This window comes from Stenella coeruleoalba (genome assembly GCF_951394435.1).
Source record: "Stenella coeruleoalba genome assembly, chromosome: 11".
Lineage (NCBI taxonomy): Eukaryota > Metazoa > Chordata > Mammalia > Artiodactyla > Delphinidae > Stenella > Stenella coeruleoalba.
This window is the reverse complement of record NC_137157.1, coordinates 57,394,993-57,411,368: the sequence shown is the minus strand read 5'-3', so window position 1 is coordinate 57,411,368 and position 16,376 is coordinate 57,394,993. Positions and strand designations below refer to the sequence as shown.

Below are 16,376 nucleotides of genomic sequence, written 5' to 3'. Positions count from 1 at the left end.
GGGGGGAAATAGTGGATAGTCTGATGTAATCATTTTGTTTCAGGACTCAAACCTTTCTGGCCCTGCCAAATGCCTCTTCTCCTGCGTATCTAACTGATACTAATTCGTGAAGGATAGCGGATTTTAATATATTAATGTGTAGCTGGAGAGGAGAATTAGGGTTAGGATTACCCACGGGCAACTGTAAAATAGCCCGAACAGTAATAACTAACAATGAGTGTTTACTATGTGCCGGGTACTGTTCTAAGCATTCTATATACATATATTAACTCATTCAATTTTCACAACAACCCAAGAGGTAGGTGTATTGTTATTTATCCCCATTTTACAGATGAGGAAACGGGCACAGGCCAAAGCTTAAGTAACTGGCCAAGGTTACACAGCTAGTAAGTGGCAAAGTTGGAACCCATGCAGTCTGACTCTAGCGGTAAGATGATGCCACTTACGCAGTCATAGAATCTAAGTACGCACAAATGTAAATCATTATGTGGGTTTGAAGGGAGGTTTTTCATTTGTGTTCCTACTATGACTGCCTCTTTCTCTTGGGGGAAAGAGGAACTATGCCCTTTCCCATCCCCACGAAGAAGGCCGTGTGTCAAAGCACTTATTTAATAATAAACAAATATTGATCAACCACTATGGCCGCGCCTAGTGAAAATGTGGACTCCTCCTTCCCCTCATATTTATGCATATTCCAGACCCCTCCCTTTGTCTTTTTTTTTTTTACGCGCCCAGGATCAGGCATGTACTCTGAAGACTCCAGCACACTCATGTCTGTACCTGTGGCTTTGTCACATACAGGAATGCGCCGGCCCGAGGCTGCTGTTTTTCATATTGAATGTCTAGCATGTTCACACATCCCGTTAGGAGAGGATATGGAACAGACTATGTGTACCAGTGGACGCACTTGCAAACATGTATTTGCTAGGTGTCGCTGTGCCCAACCCGGGGCCTCTGTAGCCGGGGTAAATAGCTCAATATTTTGCTTCTCTGGGTGTTCCAGCGTGTGACGCAATAGCAGCGAACGAGGGCGTCATCATGAAGTCACTGCAGGAGAAGGGGAAAGGGGCGGGAGGGCACTCCCTTGAGGGGAGGAGCCCTTTCACCCGGCCCTCGAAGCGGCACCTTCTCTCTCTTCACCGGCACCTTCTCTCTCTTCACCGGAGTTTCTCTAGAGCCTCCTCCCTCGGATAAGACCTCTTCCAGCTGCCACCACAGAAAGCTCTGTTTTCAATCCGGGGTTTTGAAGTTTAGGCTCTGGTCACTTTGAGAATCTCTGGAAGCCCTGCCCCCAGTTTTAAGTTTCATCCAATAAAGAACCTAAAGGAGGGGCCGGCAGGCGGTTCAGTGACGCAATGCAGATTGATTGGCATTCAGGCCATCGACGTCCTGGATTAGCCCCGAGTTTCGCCAATGCAAAGGCAGGGGTGGGACGGTGCAGGCGCAGAGGATTGGGTTTGGCTGGACTCGATTTAAAGAGACAGAAGCTGTCGGGGTCCAAGAAGACGGTACCCACGACCCTCCCCCCAAGTCCTTGGGACCACTTGGGTCCCCAAAGCTGGGGAGATGGTTTGCGGAGGCTTTGCCTGCTCCAAGAATGCGCTGTGCGCGCTCAACGTAGTCTACATGGTGAGGTTTTGGAGGTGGGGGAAGCTTCAGGGCGGAAAAGCGAGCAGGGAGAATCTCTAGGGTACTTCCGATGGGGAGAGGGGTGTACTGGGGATTCCGGGAAGATTCCCGGGAACTTCCGGCGAAGAGGGAATTCCTGGGGACTTCCGTGGGATGAGGGGAGACTTCCGGTGATCAGAGGGTTTGTCTGGGGGTGGGGGTAATGAACTGAAGGCTGTGGGCTTAAAGGCCCAGCCCTCCCTCTTGTGAACTTAAGTTTCTCCCAAATAGAAGTGATGGATGAAGCTAAACGTTCCATTTTACATTCATAGACTCTACTATCCCTGCCACCTCCCACCCCTATCCCAGCCGTTCTGACCTCTGATGGGAGGAACGCCCAGGGATGCTCCCGGCCCTGATAGTAGCACCTCCTCCTCTCCTTCATTCACACAAAACTCAGTTCTTTTTTGTCCAACCCCCGGGCCCCGCCCCCCCCCCCCCCCCCCCCCCCGGCCATGGCCTTTGGCTGTGGTGCACACTAGAATTCTTTTGAGATGTACCTGCTCTGTTTCCCATAGCTGGTAGGCTTGTTGCTCATTGGAGTGGCTGCTTGGGCTAGGGGCCTGGGTCTGGTGTCCAGCATCCACATCATCGGAGGAGTCATCGTTGTGGGAGTCTTCCTTCTTCTCATCGCGGTGGCTGGACTGGTGGGTGCTGTCAACCACCACCAAGTACTGCTGTTCTTTGTATCCTGACCTGAAGTGATGGGGGCACTGGGGCTCGTGGGAGGGCCGAGTCAGCTAGGAAGTTAGTGACAAGGGTAGGAGACCTCAGGCACCTTGGGGATATGCCTCCTTGCCCTCCCTTATACCATACTCTATGAAACAGAAGCTGATGATTTTATTGTTTTCAACTGACATAATTTTATAAGTTCTATGACTAGATCAGATAGTTATTATAGGTGGAACATAAAAGAATCTAGGACTTTTTTTTTTTTTCCCATAACTCTTCCTCTCAGTACATGATCATCCTTGGTTTGGTCTTCATCTTCCAGTTTGGAATCTCTTGCTCATGTCTGGCTATTAACCTAAGCAAACAGGTAAGAGGGTGCCCTTTCAGGTACTTGATTTTTTTCCGCCTCTAACCTCTAACTCTACTCTCAGTCTGGCCCCAAAGGTCATTCTTAGGTCCACTACTTCCAGCATCTGGAGCCATTTGCTTCCTCTGGGATGTCTGGCTAATTGTCCATGAGGACGATCCAGAGGAAGTGGGTAGCTATCATTGTGTCTGCACCTTTGCTTCTGAAGGATGTTAACTCCCTTTACTCGAACTGGGATCACGATGTAGGGGGTTCTTAAGGTTAGCAGCAAGTAATTTTCTTCTGCCTGTACCCTGCAGACAGATGTCATCAATGCTTCCTGGTGGGTCATGAGCAACAAGACCCGGGATGAACTGGAAAGAAATTTTGATTGCTGTGGCCTGTTCAACCTCACAACCCTGGACCAACAAGATTATGCTTTCTGCACTGCAGTGAGTTGGTGTGGGAAAGCGTGCAGGGTGCCAGGGCGGGAATGGACTGACACTGGGCAAGGCCAATGCCCAAATTGGCAGATTTGAGTTTGAACGTGATTGCCTCTCTCTAGTAGCTCACTTGTATTGGGGCTGTGTGCTGGTGGGAGTGGTGGGGTGGATACAGAGACTAGAGAATTAGCCAAGTGAGATTCCAGGCTGTAGGGTACTGATCAGGAACTGGAAGATAGTTTCTAGGGTCATTCACCATAGATATTAGGATAGAGCACTGTAACGATTCTGCATCCTCAGACACACGTACGTGTTTTATCCTCAGATCTGCAAGAGCCGGAGCCCCACGTGCCAGATGTGTGGAGAGAAGTTTCTTAAGCATTCCGACGAAGCCCTGAAAATCCTGGGGGGCGTTGGGCTCTTCTTTAGCTTTACAGAGGTAACATTCTCTAGTTCCCTTATGTCCTTTCTCTGCATCTCTAAGGCTTAGCCCCAGAGATTCAGAAATGGTGCTTATCTCTTTCCCTTTGCTTCTACAGATCCTTGGTATGTGGCTAGCAATGAGATTTCGGAATCAGAAGGATCCTCGAGCCAACCCCAGTGCCTTTCTATGAGACTTTGGATCCTTCTGACTTCTCTCCTGCTGTCTGCTTTCCCTAAGCTTTTTCTTCCTCCCTTAGGGAAAACCTGGGGTCTACAGCCCTTTTTGTTTGAGAAAAAGGAAAGGCCCTTTGCTATGCTCCCTAAAGATGACTGAATAGCTAGGCTTTATGCCTTGGCATCTTTTGTTGGGAGTAAGATTATAAGGAATAAAGAAAAACCTTCCTTCCTCTCTCCCTAAGTGAATATGGGAAGCTCCTGGCAGTGCATGAAATGGGATGGGGATTGGAGTCATTCTTGGCTGTTTCTCCTCTTCTCCCTTCCACATACTAGACCATCTCAACACATCTTTGCTCCAAGAGTAAATCAGGGACAGATCCAGAGAGAAAACCAAGCACTCTTGTAATAAGCAGGACTCGGTTTGGGGAAGTTCAGTGAATATAAAAATAAAAACCATTTAAACTCCATAATCAAAGAAGCAACGTAAGTGCCTTTTCTTCTCTTTAGTTAGTTGAGGGGCTCCACTGACTATGTAGGCCCTGTGACCTAAGGAGAATGTGCGGGGAAGTTCCATCTTCCAAATGTTTTTTTCAAATCCCCAAACGGCAAAGCCAACCAGAGAAAGAAACATTAAAAAAAAAAAAAAAAAAGACCAGATTTCTTTGTTTTGTTGTTTTTCCTGTATAAAAAAGGATCCCAATATCAAGGTATAGGGAAGGGGAAGAACAAGGGACATACCCCTTGGCGTAAGGACACAGAGGGGGCAAGAGGAGGATAAGCCTCAAAAGGAGGGGTGGGAGGGGAATGTCATTAAGGCAGCAAAATATTCTCTATAAAAAGTTGGAGTCGTCTCCATAGCCTCAGAGATGAAGGCAGAGGATCACCTTCTTAGTGGGGGGCTCTCCACTCAAATGTTCAAAGGAAGGGAAATGTTGGCTTCTCTTCTCTCGGTTCTGCTGCAACCATTCCATGGCTCACTCTGGGTTACCTTCTGCCTTATGTAGATAGGAGTGCTGCAGGGCTCGGAAGGCAGAGATCCGCTTGTGTGGGTTAAAAGTCAGCATCTCCTGAGAAGGGAGGCAAAGGTCAGAAAACCATGAAAAAAGACTTCCGCTCACCCCCAACAATACCAGGGATGAGCTATTTTCTATATCCCTCTTTGTGGACAGCCATTCAAAGCAGCAATAAAAACTAGCCCATCCACCAACAAGTCTCAGTAACCACCATGTGTTTGGGTCCCTTTTATCCTGCTCCATTTTCCACCCCAATCTCACCCTATGCCCACGCCCAAGCCCAGTACCAGCAGCAGCTGTGCTCCAGACTCTTCCATCTCAGGTACCACCGACTGCACGGGGCGGGGCCCTCTAGGGGAAAAGGCTCCTCGGGGTAGAGACACATCTCGGGGCCAGTCATCCTCTGGGGGCAGTCCGATCAGGCTATGGGGAACAGGAGAATTCTGGTCAGGAGGGCCCTTCTCCAGCCCCCATCTCCAGGGGCAGAGCCAGTTGCCATTCAGGGCTTAGCAGAAAGAGAAGGACTCAGAATGGAAAACTCTTCCCCTCTGCAGGTCACTTACTCAAAGATTTTGCCTAACTGGTCAGCTTCAGAGTTTCCACAGAAGAGAGGCCTAAGGTGAAAAGAGACATTCATTTAGGTAGCAGTCATTTTCAAAGATACGGTAGTAGAACGACTACTGCTTAGTGGCTCAAAACATAGGGTAAGAAGAATAAAGGGTTACGAAATTCCTAATCCCACGACATTTCAGACCTGCTGGTTACGGACCAGGTGGCCAGAATTCAAGTGGAAGAGTGGGCAGGGGATGGATGTGGTTTACGAATATGAGATTTGGGAAATTCAAGATGTTCAGGATACTTGGGCCCCATACTTTCGACGAAACATCTCTGCAAAGATACAGCCAACACTCCACATGTCCACGGGTGTTGCGTATGTAGACTGCAAAAGAACTTCCGGAGCACGGTACCAGAGTGTAACAACCTAACGGGAATAAGAAGAGTGGATGAGGGCCCTACGAATTACCCTGAAGCACAACTGCTTCACTAAAGTCAAGGATGTGACAAACACATGCCTTCTCAACTGCTATGGGCAATCACTCTCCTCCCCCAGCCAGACCCCATTTTGGCTGCCATCATTCTACTGACCACAGGTGTAAGTGCCATCTGGTAGCTGTAGATTCTGGCCAGGCCGAAGTCGGCCAGCTTGACTGTCCCACCACTCGTCACCAGAATGTTCTCTGGCTTCAAGTCTCGATGAACGATGCAGTTGGCATGAAGGAAATCTAGGCCTCTTAGAAACTGGCGCATCAGATCCTGGTTTGGAAGGGGGAGGTACAGAGAAACTGAACTAGGCACCATACCTGAAATCACAACAGATGCTACTACAAAGGTCCCAATCTACCTCTCAGTGTCTGCCCACCTTACTCACCTTGATGGTCTCCACTGGCAAGCCTGGCGGGGGTGCCTTGTCCAGATATGTCCTTAGGTCTTGGTCCACATGCTCAAACACCAGGGTCACTTTGGTCTCCCGGTCAGTTCGGGCTGTGGCACAGACGTCCATCAGCCTGTCCGGAACAAATGGTAACTCACTGTGCAATCATCTTTGACCCAACATGGCCTCCTCTATTCCCTCAGGGTCCCCACTTCTCTCCTGACCACCACTCCACACCTATAGGTTAGGTTGTCTTTTCCCTTTTACTACCCACTCCCAACCCTCCATCTTCTCACCGCACAACATTGGGATGCTCAAAAGCCTCCAGCCGCCGCAGTAAAGCCACCTCACGGACTGTGCTGATGGGCAGGCCCCCTCCAGCACCTCCTCCATTGGGGACTCTTACGCTCTTGAGGGCCACAAAGTGGCCACTGTGGGGATCACGGGCCTTATACACCGTCCCATAGGCACCAACACCAATCTCAGCCACTGGCTCATATCGAGGGGTAGCCATTCTCAGACCAGAGGAGACCCTACAATCACAGAGACTCCTACCACCGAAATTCCTTCCACAGTTCGGATGGTATGAGCCTGCAGCAACAAAGTGACTCCCACAAAAGACATCACAAAGACAACACCAACAGCATCCCGTCCCTTTCCCAAACTTCCATGATGCCGACTCCCAGGTAACACAATGACCCTAACCCCAACCCCTCCAGCCGCGTGAGCTCCTAGAATAAAAAAATGCATTTTCCTTTGGGGCGATCGAACCCCGCACAAGGGAAATGCCACACGACACACTCCCTACATCGAAGACCCTACACCCAGTCCCTGAAATTGCACCTTCCTACGGCCACAAAGGAACATATCACACCCTGCCCCACTTCCCGCCCTCGAGCGACCCTTCCATAACCAACCCGCGTAGGAAGCCGTGGAGGGCGAGTATGGTCTCCATTCCTGGAAAGGGCTACACTTACCTCACCCCGTGTCTGGAGCTGCGGGGGCGGCCCGTTATCGGGGCCCCGGAGCCGGTTCCTGCCGCGCCATACACTAGAGCTCGGTTCGGAGCAGCTGGACGCTACGGGCCCGACCATAGACACAGGCCACAGGCTAGAGCGGCCCCCTTTACCCCCACCCTCACCATGTGACCAGCTGCCAAAGAGGCGCGCGGAAATCGAGGGGGCGGGGAGAACGCCGGACGTTCGGAGCACGTGACCATACTACTCAGGCGCAGAGGGGCAGCCGGGAGCGGCTTTGAACGGGAAGGGGGCGGGGAGGGGAAAGGGGCGGAGGGGCGATGGCAACCACGTGATCTGTTGCTATCACACGTGACCGCTTGACATTGCTTGGAGAAGCAGAGGTGTGGTTACGCAGCAGGGCACGTGACTGGCTGCCGTAACTCTGGATCGGGGCTGGGGCGGGAGAAGAGAGAGGGTGGAGTCCAACGCGATGCCATGGCAACCTGGGCCACCCAGGATTCCCAACACTGGGCTGGAAGCCGAGCCTGAGTGCATCTCCAGTCTCACTACCCGTCTCTCACTCTCTCTCCTTGTGGGGAGGTGGGTCGGGGGACGGGAGGTGGTGCTGTCGTCTTTCTGCTCCACCGCTATCGGAAAAACATATTCTCATTTGTCTTTGTTTCACTCATTCAACAAATTTTTACTGAGTCCTGCTTCCTGTATTTATGTGGGGGTTTTGTTTGTGTCCTTTAAACTAGTGATAAGGCTATCTGTAAAGATATAGCCACATATTTTATATGTGGTCATATAAAATAGGGAGTAGACAGTACCCATATGAGGGCGAAACTAGGATTAAAGGATTGATGGAAGGAAGATTAATACAGTAATCCAACAGGAAGAGTGGCAAGGTAATACCCTTCCCTCTTCTCAACTTTCACCTTTTCCTGGGAGTGTTAAGGCAGAGACCAGATACCTTCTGGCAGAGAAGTTATTGATGAGCTGGAAACAGGAATACTTGACCTTTAAGGTTCTTTTCTGCAGTAAGATGCTATGACATATGTGTGTATGTGTATATATATGTGTATGATACTATATACAGCACATATAGATGGATAGATATAGGAGTGAGCATGTGCAAGGAAGTTACCACCACGCTGCATGAAAATGACTGTGCCCTTCTGCAAAACCTTGTGACTCCTTATATGGGGTCATTGTGTTTCCCTTTTTTCCCCTATCGCAAGCTTTCTTAGCCCTTGCCCCTCCTCAGAACAGACTTTTCCCAAATAGCCTCTGTTCACAGACATCTAGGTAGACAACAGGCAAGTTTCTCTGACTTCCCTTGTCTTACCGGCTCCAACTTCTTTATCTCCCAACCCTTTGGGTGAATGGGAATAAGGGAAGGAAGGAATCAGTGTCTCATGTATGATAAACTGTCTAAAATCTGAAACCATTCTATTACTCTATTTGCTCTCCTTGTGCCCTAACTTCTATTCTCCTTAACCATCTGCCTGAGGATGTAAGAGTTCAGGCTTGAGATTAATATAAACCATGCTCCAGGGCAAAATGGAAGACATGTCAGTATAGATTCCCCCTCTTTGCATTCTGCTGGTTGTAGTTCTGGGCCCTTGCTGGCAAAGGCAACTAGGACACTAGTAAGAAAAATCTCAAGGTCCTAACTGGCTAAGGGGCTTGTGAGGAGTATGTTTCATTGGCTATTTTGCTAGGATTGGTTGGTTTGTAAACCTTCTGGAAGGCTAAGTGTCTCTGAGTGTGTCAAACTTCCATCCTACACCAGCAGGGTCCACTTTAGCCTCACCCTCCACTCACTGTTTTTAAAATAGAAGTCATCCTCTATGTTGACTTGGGTTCCAGCCCCTTTTTCTGATTCATTCATCCACCATCCAAAATATTTGAATGCTTCATAAGAGCATTACTCTCCTTAATCACTTTCTATTGAGGATCTTTAGTTTGACAGTCTGTCCCTGATTACATACCCTCCCTTCTCCTGTTAATTACTCTTTCAGTAATTAGTTTTTTCCATTGTGTTTGATACAGTGAGCTCCCCTGGAATTCCTTTTCTCTAAGCACTGAAAAGGAGAGGAGAGGGAGAATGTAAGTGTAAGGCAGAAATAATGTGATGAGGGGGTACAACTGGTTCTCAGGGTCAAGACCCCCATAAAAGCAAAGAGCTAAGCATGTGTGTGTGTTACGTATTGTTCACTTCAGTTGCAGTGGTGGTGGGTCAGGAGAATACCAGGAAAGACACTCATCCCTTTAGCACTCCAGTCTCCCTTGCTCACTCACCTCCCTCACACATTACAATTACACACTTCTGTTTCTCTTACAATCCAATTCGATCCCTTACACACTCATCTCTTTTCCATAGTCACACACCGTGCACACTTTTCAGTCTTTTGTGTAAAAGTGTTTATTGCTTGAGTCCATCTCTTGCTCACTCACCTCTGACAGTTGCATAGCTTGCTTTCTTTGCACACTCCCATTTTGCACAAGCCTCTCCCTCCCTGGTGCACCTGCGTCTTTGACCACTCACCTTCCATCCTCACCCGCTCACCCCCCCCAACACACACACACCCATTCACACACCTATTCTACCCGAGCGCACACCCCTTTCCTTGGCCACTCCTCTCCCTCCACCCTCCCCCGGGCTCGCACACTCGCCCCCGCCTCTGGGGACACCTGCTCGTGCCGGGCAGGGCGGGGATGCGCAGCCGCGGCCACTTCTCCTCCTCTCCCCTTCCCCGCCCCGCCCCTCCCTCCATCCCTCACCGGCTCCCCGGCTCCCGCCCCGCCCGCCCGCCGCTCCGGGGGGGTCTCCGCCGCCGCCGCCGCCGCCGGAAGGAGCCGCCATTTGCCACCGCCGAGCGCACGGGCCGAGCCGGAGCCGCGAGCCGGAGCGGGACTGGGGCCAGGAGGACGGCGATGGGGGGCGGCCCCGCCGCAGGAGGACCGGGGCGCGTAACCCCGGGAGCCCGGCCCGCCCCGGACCCGGACCCGCGGGGCGCGACACCCTGAGCCCCCCTCCCCGCCCACTGCCCCGGCCATGGCTGCCCGCCCCCCCGCCCCCGGGCCGCCAGCCCTCTCGGCCCCGCAAGCCCCGCAACCCCGGCTGTGGCAGCAGTGAACGGCTCTCGCAGGCCCCGAAGACCCCGGCCGGGCTCGGCTCTCCAGCGCGCGCCCCCTTCCCGGCCTTGTCCTCTCCCTTCCCCCAGCCGCCCGAGAGTCCCCGTTGCACGCCGCCCCCCGCCCCCCGGCGCCCGGACGATGCTCAAGTCTCGGCTCCGCATGTTCCTGAACGAGCTGAAGCTGCTGGTGCTGACGGGCGGGGGGCGGCCCCGGGCCGAGCCGCAGCCCCGGGGGGGCGGGGGAGGCGGCTGCGGCTGGGCGCCCTTCGCCGGCTGCTCGACCCGGGACGGCGACGGAGACGAAGAGGAGTACTACGGGTCCCAGCCGAGGGTCCGGGGCCTGGCCGGCGACAAGGAGCCGCGGGCCGGACCCCCGCCGCCGCCCGCGCCGCCGCCGCCGCCCCCGGGCGCGCTGGACGCCCTGTCGCTCAGCAGCAGCCTGGACAGCGGGCTCCGAACCCCCCAGTGCCGAATTTGCTTCCAGGGCCCGGAGCAGGTAAGGCCCGGGCATCCGGCGGCGCAGGGAGGGGTGGGGCGCGCACCTGGGGCGCCCGGGGAGACCGGGAACAGGGGGCGGGGCCTGTGGAAGCTGGGCGGGACCCAGCGCCCGGGGTGGAAATGGAGTGAGGTTGGGGGGCTTGGCTGGAGACTCCGGGAGCGCAGATTTGGCGTGGAGGGGGATCAGGGGTCCCCAGGAAGGGGTGGGGCTTTTTCCTGGGAGGGTTCAAAATCTCTCCCCTTAACCGAGACACCCTTTCTCGCCCACTTCTCTCACCCCAGGGTCTCTGTAGGCTGAGAGGGCCTATCCTCTGAGAGGTGGGCAGAGAGAATAATGCCTCTTGAAGGGAGGGGTCCAGCCGGTGCCCTTGCCTTCCTCGATAGTTCTCTACGTGGGGCACTTTTCTTCATTTCCCATTCCACAACTTTCCTTCTCATTCCGAAGAATATCCTCTGTTTAAATGTTATGGACAAAGTTGTCCCGGGATAGTATGGGGGGGGGTGTCTCTATGTCGTGAGAAATTACTCTTTGATTAAAGGGGAACACCCTCCACTCACACCCTTAGGATTTCCCCCTTTTTGATACGTGGAAACTGAGGACTGTAACCTATCCCAGTCTGCACCACATCTGTGAAATACTTTACAGTGATGGGGAGTGGGTTAGGAAGGCATGGCTCAGAAGCTCTGACCCTGCCCTCCTGTCTCTCCAGATCCTAAGTGGTAGCCTTCCATTTGGGAACCTTTAAAGAGCACCCTTCTCAAACTCTGGAAACAGGGAAGACCCAGTATTCACCGGCCAACCCTCCCCCGCCCCCCTAGTCCCTTTCCATGTCTCTTCTATTGGGCCAGGGAAGTTTACCTTGAGCTCTAATTTTTTTCTTTTAGGGTGCAGCCTTAGCTTCTTGCCTTGTTTTGGGTGAAAAGCCTGATTTTTTTTTTTTTTTTTTTTAAGGTGGGAGACTGACCTGGAGAGGAGGTTTTCCTCTCCTGTAGTGGAGAGGACTGGGGTCGGGTGGCGATAGCTGACAGGAACCCTCCTCACTCTTCCTCCAGGGGGAGCTCCTGAGCCCCTGCCGCTGCGACGGCTCCGTGCGCTGCACGCACCAGCCCTGCCTCATCCGCTGGATCAGCGAGCGGGGCTCCTGGAGCTGTGAGCTGTGCTACTTCAAGTACCAGGTCCTGGCGATCAGCACCAAGAATCCCTTGCAGGTGAGGTGCAAGGGGAGAACTCTGAGACTGGGGCAAGGGCCTTTCAGCAATTAGAATCAAGGACCCTCCAGGAAGCCTATTTATCCATTTACTCTTGATTTCAAAGTCACCCTCCCTACCATTGCCATAATTTAGTATCTGTCTGTAAATCCTCCCTTCCTTCATTTACTCACAAAGACATTTATTGGGCGCCACCTGTGTTCCAGGCCCTGGGATAACAAAAGAAGAAAAGATGGTAGTGCTGTTGCTACTGCTGGTAGCAAACATGTAGAGTTTTCTATGGGTCAAGTTCTTGGTGTGTATTAACTCTTTTAATCTTCATAATAATCCTAATAGTTATGTTACTCAGCCAGTAAGTAATGGAGTAAGGATTTGGAATTCAAACCTAGATGGTCTGGCTTCAGAGCACCTGCCTGATCATGCCTTTCTAAAATAAGACAGAAAATGGTCTCAATGTGAGAGATGCCACATTCTAGATGTGATCAAGGCACAGAGAAGCAGATTGTTAATCCTGCCTGAAGGGTTTCTGGAAGGCTCCTGGTGTATCCTTCTATTCAGGGCCACCCTAATCTGGCCCTCTGTCTCTTTCTGTGACTTTTTGGAGCCTTTTCTCCCACACAGTGGCAGGCCATCTCCCTGACGGTCATTGAGAAGGTCCAGATTGCAGCCATAGTTCTGGGCTCACTCTTCCTTGTCGCCAGCATCTCCTGGCTCATCTGGTCCTCACTCAGCCCTTCAGCCAAGTGGCAACGGCAAGATCTGCTTTTTCAGATCTGCTACGGCATGTACGGCTTCATGGATGTCGTCTGCATAGGTGAGGATACCTCTCTCTCTCTCACCTGCTCAGCATCTTTCTCCAACTCACACACTTAATTTTCCCTGCCCATTCCCTCAGTTTCATGGCCACATTTTCTACCATTGGGGGCCTTTAGGGCTATCTCCCTTCTCTGCTTCTCCAGGCCCTTTGCAAATTCTGTCTCCTCCCCCTGGAGAAATGCTTGCTTAAGTACCTCTGGCCTAGGTCTGGGCAGCAGTTGACCCTGGACTTCTTATCCTCTTGCTCAGGCCTCATCGTCCATGAAGGCTCCTCTGTCTACCGTATCTTCAAGCGCTGGCAGGCAGTAAACCAGCAGTGGAAGGTCCTGAATTACGACAAGACCAAGGACATAGGAGGAGATGCAGGGGGAGGGACGGCAGGGAAGCCGGGCCCCAGGACCTCACGGACGGGCCCCCCCACTGGGGCCCCCAGCCGCCCCCTGGCCGCCCAGCGCATGCGGACGCTCTTGCCTCAGCGCTGTGGTTACACAATCCTGCACCTACTTGGACAGCTGCGGCCACCAGATCCCCGTTCCAGTTCCCATTCCGGCCGCGAGGTTGTCATGAGGGTCACCACAGTCTGAACTAAACTCCAGGAGTGGGGATCTTGAAACAATGCATCAGCCAGAGATAAGCTGTCATGGCTGCTGGAGGTACCACCTGGACAAGGTGTTTGGGGCACACTGCCCCACCACTGAGGAGCTCTGTGGGCAGCCTCAAGCTGGAGACATTGGCCTCTACTGCCCACTGGGTAGAGGTGCCTGGATGACATTCCAGCCCCCACTGACAGCTCCCCACACTCATCTTGCGGCAGCCAGTGGGCAGGTGGGGAGAGCATCTTTTCTTCCCTAGAGAACCGTCCTTACCTCAGCTCCTAGGGCCTCCAGCCCCCCAGCTCCACTATGGTGACTTGGTGAAGGGGGTCCAATGCGAGAAGAAAGGGGCTGTAGACCCCCCCCCAATCCCCACCCCATGGCCACAGGGCAGCTGGCAATAAGACTAGTATACATTGACCTCCCATTCCCTGCATGAGGGTGGGGGTACTTCCCCCGCTCCACCCCCCATTGCATGGGGGGAGGGCATAAAGAATCATTTATATGCACGTGGAGACTCCTTTCTCATCTGGGGCTTTTCTGGAGGGTTGGGAGGTGTGGGCAGTTTTCTCTGCAGAGGCTGCAAATCCCAAATGCAGCAGTGGATTCTGAGTTGGAGGTGTAACTCCCACTTGGTGGTGAATAATTCACATTGGCTGCTAGGTGGCAGTGCTCAGAAGTATCTAAGGGGTGGACCTGACACCTGCGTGTTGTGTGATTTAGAAAAAAATCTCTCCACCGTGGTTTTCCTGTCTACCTCATAGGGTTGGACTGAGGATAAATGAGGGATAGGTTGAATGCCATTGCAAAGAAAATCAGTGATGGCATAAAAAGATCTCTAGACTAGTTGATGGTCCTTTTATTTCAAATAATAGCTGGTTAACAAATTCCAAAATGTTTTTCATCTGGAGTTGCACAGAGCCTTGGAAATTCGTGTTAAATGTTATAATAGATATGGAAAATATGAGGGGAAATAGACACTGCACATGTGAAGGATCGTGGTTATTTGCAAGAATGAGAGCTCCTCCAGCCCCCCTAAACACTGGGGAATGGGAAAGGCTGGAGCAATCCTTCTAGTTCTGGGGATCTTGTGGGTTCTAGTAATCCCTACCAGGTAATGTGCTCACCCAGAGAAGTGGTATGCAGTGAATTTGGGCTCGTTTGGAGTAAGACAGACAGAATTTCCTAGAGTTATGAGTCTCCAACCCCAGTTTAAGCTACTGCTGTGGCAATTCAGGGTCACAGGTCTGATCCTGTTGTGCCCCAGCTAGTGATATTAACTGGAAGATGTGCTTGGAGGCAGCAGCATAGAGGGCTGTTGTTTATAGAGAAAAGGTTTGGGAAGGACTGGTTAATTGTCAGCCTAAAGCCTGGTCCCTTTCTCTCGAGGCCTTGGGGCTGTGTATTATATGAATGATGTCTTTTATGTGAACTATCCCTCAGCAATTAAAATAATTACTTCATAACATTGCTTAAGTCAGATCCAGAGGCCTTTCCTATTATTGGTCCTTCTCTCAGGGAAGATTCTGCTCTGCCTTCTCCCTGGAGATGTTTTGGGGACAGTGCTTCTCTATTAAAGGTCACATATCCTTGCCCAGGAAATGGTCTTCTCCATCCCTCTCCAAAAGGGGTCTTGGTCGCTGTCCACGGTGCTGGCACCCAGACTCGCCTGGGAATATAGGAACCAAAGCTGTACTTGGGTTTGAGTTACCTGGAAGTGTTGAAGTGCATCACCTCCAGCCTTGGAGGGGATCAAAGTGGAGAGAGGACTGAGGCTGAGCCTCCCATTTTTCCAGTGGGAAATCGTTTCCCAGAGAGAGAACCTTCCACATTCCCCACCTGGGGAGACAGAAGGGCCAAACTTCACTGATTTGCCTTTCACAGAATAGCTGGTGGAGACCAAAAGGGAGACAGTAAATCCAAGTGACTCTTAGTTCTTATCCTGGCAGACAGGGCTTAGGTAGCTATGACACAGTTGAGGCTTGTGCCAAGCCTGGGCTGTCCCCTACAATGGCCGCACATGGAGGCTCAGACATGCCCAAGAGCATAGGCACGCTTACACACAAACACACTGCCTCTGTTTCCACCCTGCGTCCTAAAACGAGGCCCAGTGAGAAGGTATGTTCCCCTCCCCTTCAGGACCATTGGAGGTCTCGGTATGGAAGTTGGGAACAGCGATCTGTAGGGTCCTCTCTCCTTTCCTTTTTCCACCTTTAAGAGATTCTTGTCCAGGAGAGGGGTCATAAGAACTGCTGCCCTCCTCAAGTGAGCCATCCTATTTTCCCATGAGGAGTGTGGGTGTGCAAAATCTTCCCCAGTGATTCCAGGGGAAAGAGTCTGAGAGGAAGCTGGGCGTTACTTCCCCTCCAAGCTCAAAACTGCTAAATATCGGGTCACTTAGGTTCAAGTTGAGCTTAGTGGTAGGGAACGTGAGTGGAGACTGAGAACCCAGTAGAGAAGGAGCTGAGAGGAGGGGCAATAAGAGCACACAAACCTTGGTCTCTGCACAGGGCCTTGGGTATACCCTGCCCCTCTGTAGGTCTTACATAAATAGATACCTCCCAGAAGGCCAGTGGCTGACGGAGTTTCTGCAGTCAGGGAGCCATGTCTAGGGCAGGGGCTGAGGTGGTGAGAGGAGGGGGAAGTGTGAAGTGAAATCTCTGTCTCCATCTGCTAATTGGAGTGGAGGGGAGCAGGAGGAAGGGGAACAAGTCCTGACACGGGGAGGGTAAGCGAGGCTACAGAAGGAGCTGCAGGGAATGTGCTGAGAGATGTATTTGGATGGAAGATGAGTTAATCTATATACATCACAAGGGGAGAACGGAGCCCAGCCTCTGGGGGGCCAGATAATGCTGACTCAGGGAAACAGAGGCTCCTGCTGCCCATCCCTCTTCTCCTGCCTCGGTGCCCTAGGGCTCCTGGCCACCTCCACACTTGGCTTTCATCCTGTCTGTCTGACTTCACTTCTCTGTATCCCTGTCTTT

The 16,376-nt window shown here is 52.1% G+C and overlaps 3 protein-coding genes across 4 annotated transcripts; 2 read left to right on the top strand and 1 right to left on the bottom strand.

Moving 5' to 3' along the window:
- The first annotated feature begins 1,433 nt into the window (after positions 1-1,433).
- On the top strand, positions 1,434-4,096 carry TSPAN31 (tetraspanin 31). The gene is made up of 6 exons (XM_079936205.1): positions 1,434-1,629; positions 2,187-2,354; positions 2,627-2,707; positions 3,007-3,138; positions 3,455-3,568; positions 3,669-4,096. Exons 1-6 carry the CDS (start codon positions 1,567-1,569, stop codon positions 3,741-3,743), a joined length of 633 nt encoding a protein of 210 aa, XP_079792331.1. The 5' UTR covers positions 1,434-1,566; the 3' UTR covers positions 3,744-4,096.
- A 191-nt stretch (positions 4,097-4,287) lies between these two features.
- CDK4 (cyclin dependent kinase 4) lies at positions 4,288-7,289 on the bottom strand. Of its 2 annotated transcripts, none has more exons than XM_079936203.1 (8): positions 7,152-7,289; positions 6,471-6,707; positions 6,172-6,307; positions 5,889-6,056; positions 5,615-5,724; positions 5,306-5,356; positions 5,030-5,165; positions 4,288-4,796 (listed from the first exon to the last, which is right to left on the bottom strand). In XM_079936203.1, the coding sequence occupies exons 2-8, from the start codon at positions 6,686-6,688 to the stop codon at positions 4,704-4,706; spliced, it is 912 nt and encodes a 303-aa protein (XP_079792329.1). In that variant the 5' UTR covers positions 6,689-6,707; positions 7,152-7,289; the 3' UTR covers positions 4,288-4,703. The 2 variants fall into 2 exon arrangements, with proteins under 2 accessions (XP_079792329.1, XP_079792330.1); XM_079936204.1 differs by having other exon boundaries at positions 6,471-6,765; positions 7,152-7,282.
- Positions 7,290-9,961: 2,672 nt separating this feature from the next.
- MARCHF9 (membrane associated ring-CH-type finger 9) lies at positions 9,962-14,958 on the top strand. Its single transcript, XM_079937064.1, has 4 exons — positions 9,962-10,772; positions 11,828-11,983; positions 12,605-12,797; positions 13,049-14,958. The coding sequence occupies exons 1-4, from the start codon at positions 10,416-10,418 to the stop codon at positions 13,381-13,383; spliced, it is 1,041 nt and encodes a 346-aa protein (XP_079793190.1). The 5' UTR covers positions 9,962-10,415; the 3' UTR covers positions 13,384-14,958.
- Positions 14,959-16,376: the final 1,418 nt, after the last annotated feature.

What these genes read in the sequence shown, in the direction of transcription:
- CDK4 (XM_079936203.1), bottom strand. Translation starts at nt 6,688, where the DNA reads ATGGCTACCCCTCGATATGAGCCAGTGGCTGAGATTGGTGTTGGTGCC. An exon ending in AGATGGCACTTACACCTGTG is followed by an intron (nt 5,725 to 5,888) that starts GTCAGTAGAATG and finishes TATTCCCGTTAG; the next exon opens with GTTGTTACACTCTGGTACCG. An exon ending in CAGTTAGGCAAAATCTTTGA is followed by an intron (nt 5,166 to 5,305) that starts GTAAGTGACCTG and finishes TGTTCCCCATAG; the next exon opens with CCTGATCGGACTGCCCCCAG.
- TSPAN31 (XM_079936205.1), top strand. Translation starts at nt 1,567, where the DNA reads ATGGTTTGCGGAGGCTTTGCCTGCTCCAAGAATGCGCTGTGCGCGCTC. An exon ending in CTATTAACCTAAGCAAACAG is followed by an intron (nt 2,708 to 3,006) that starts GTAAGAGGGTGC and finishes TGTACCCTGCAG; the next exon opens with ACAGATGTCATCAATGCTTC. An exon ending in TCTTCTTTAGCTTTACAGAG is followed by an intron (nt 3,569 to 3,668) that starts GTAACATTCTCT and finishes TTGCTTCTACAG; the next exon opens with ATCCTTGGTATGTGGCTAGC.
- MARCHF9 (XM_079937064.1), top strand. Translation starts at nt 10,416, where the DNA reads ATGCTCAAGTCTCGGCTCCGCATGTTCCTGAACGAGCTGAAGCTGCTG. An exon ending in GCTTCCAGGGCCCGGAGCAG is followed by an intron (nt 10,773 to 11,827) that starts GTAAGGCCCGGG and finishes CTCTTCCTCCAG; the next exon opens with GGGGAGCTCCTGAGCCCCTG. An exon ending in CATGGATGTCGTCTGCATAG is followed by an intron (nt 12,798 to 13,048) that starts GTGAGGATACCT and finishes CCTCTTGCTCAG; the next exon opens with GCCTCATCGTCCATGAAGGC.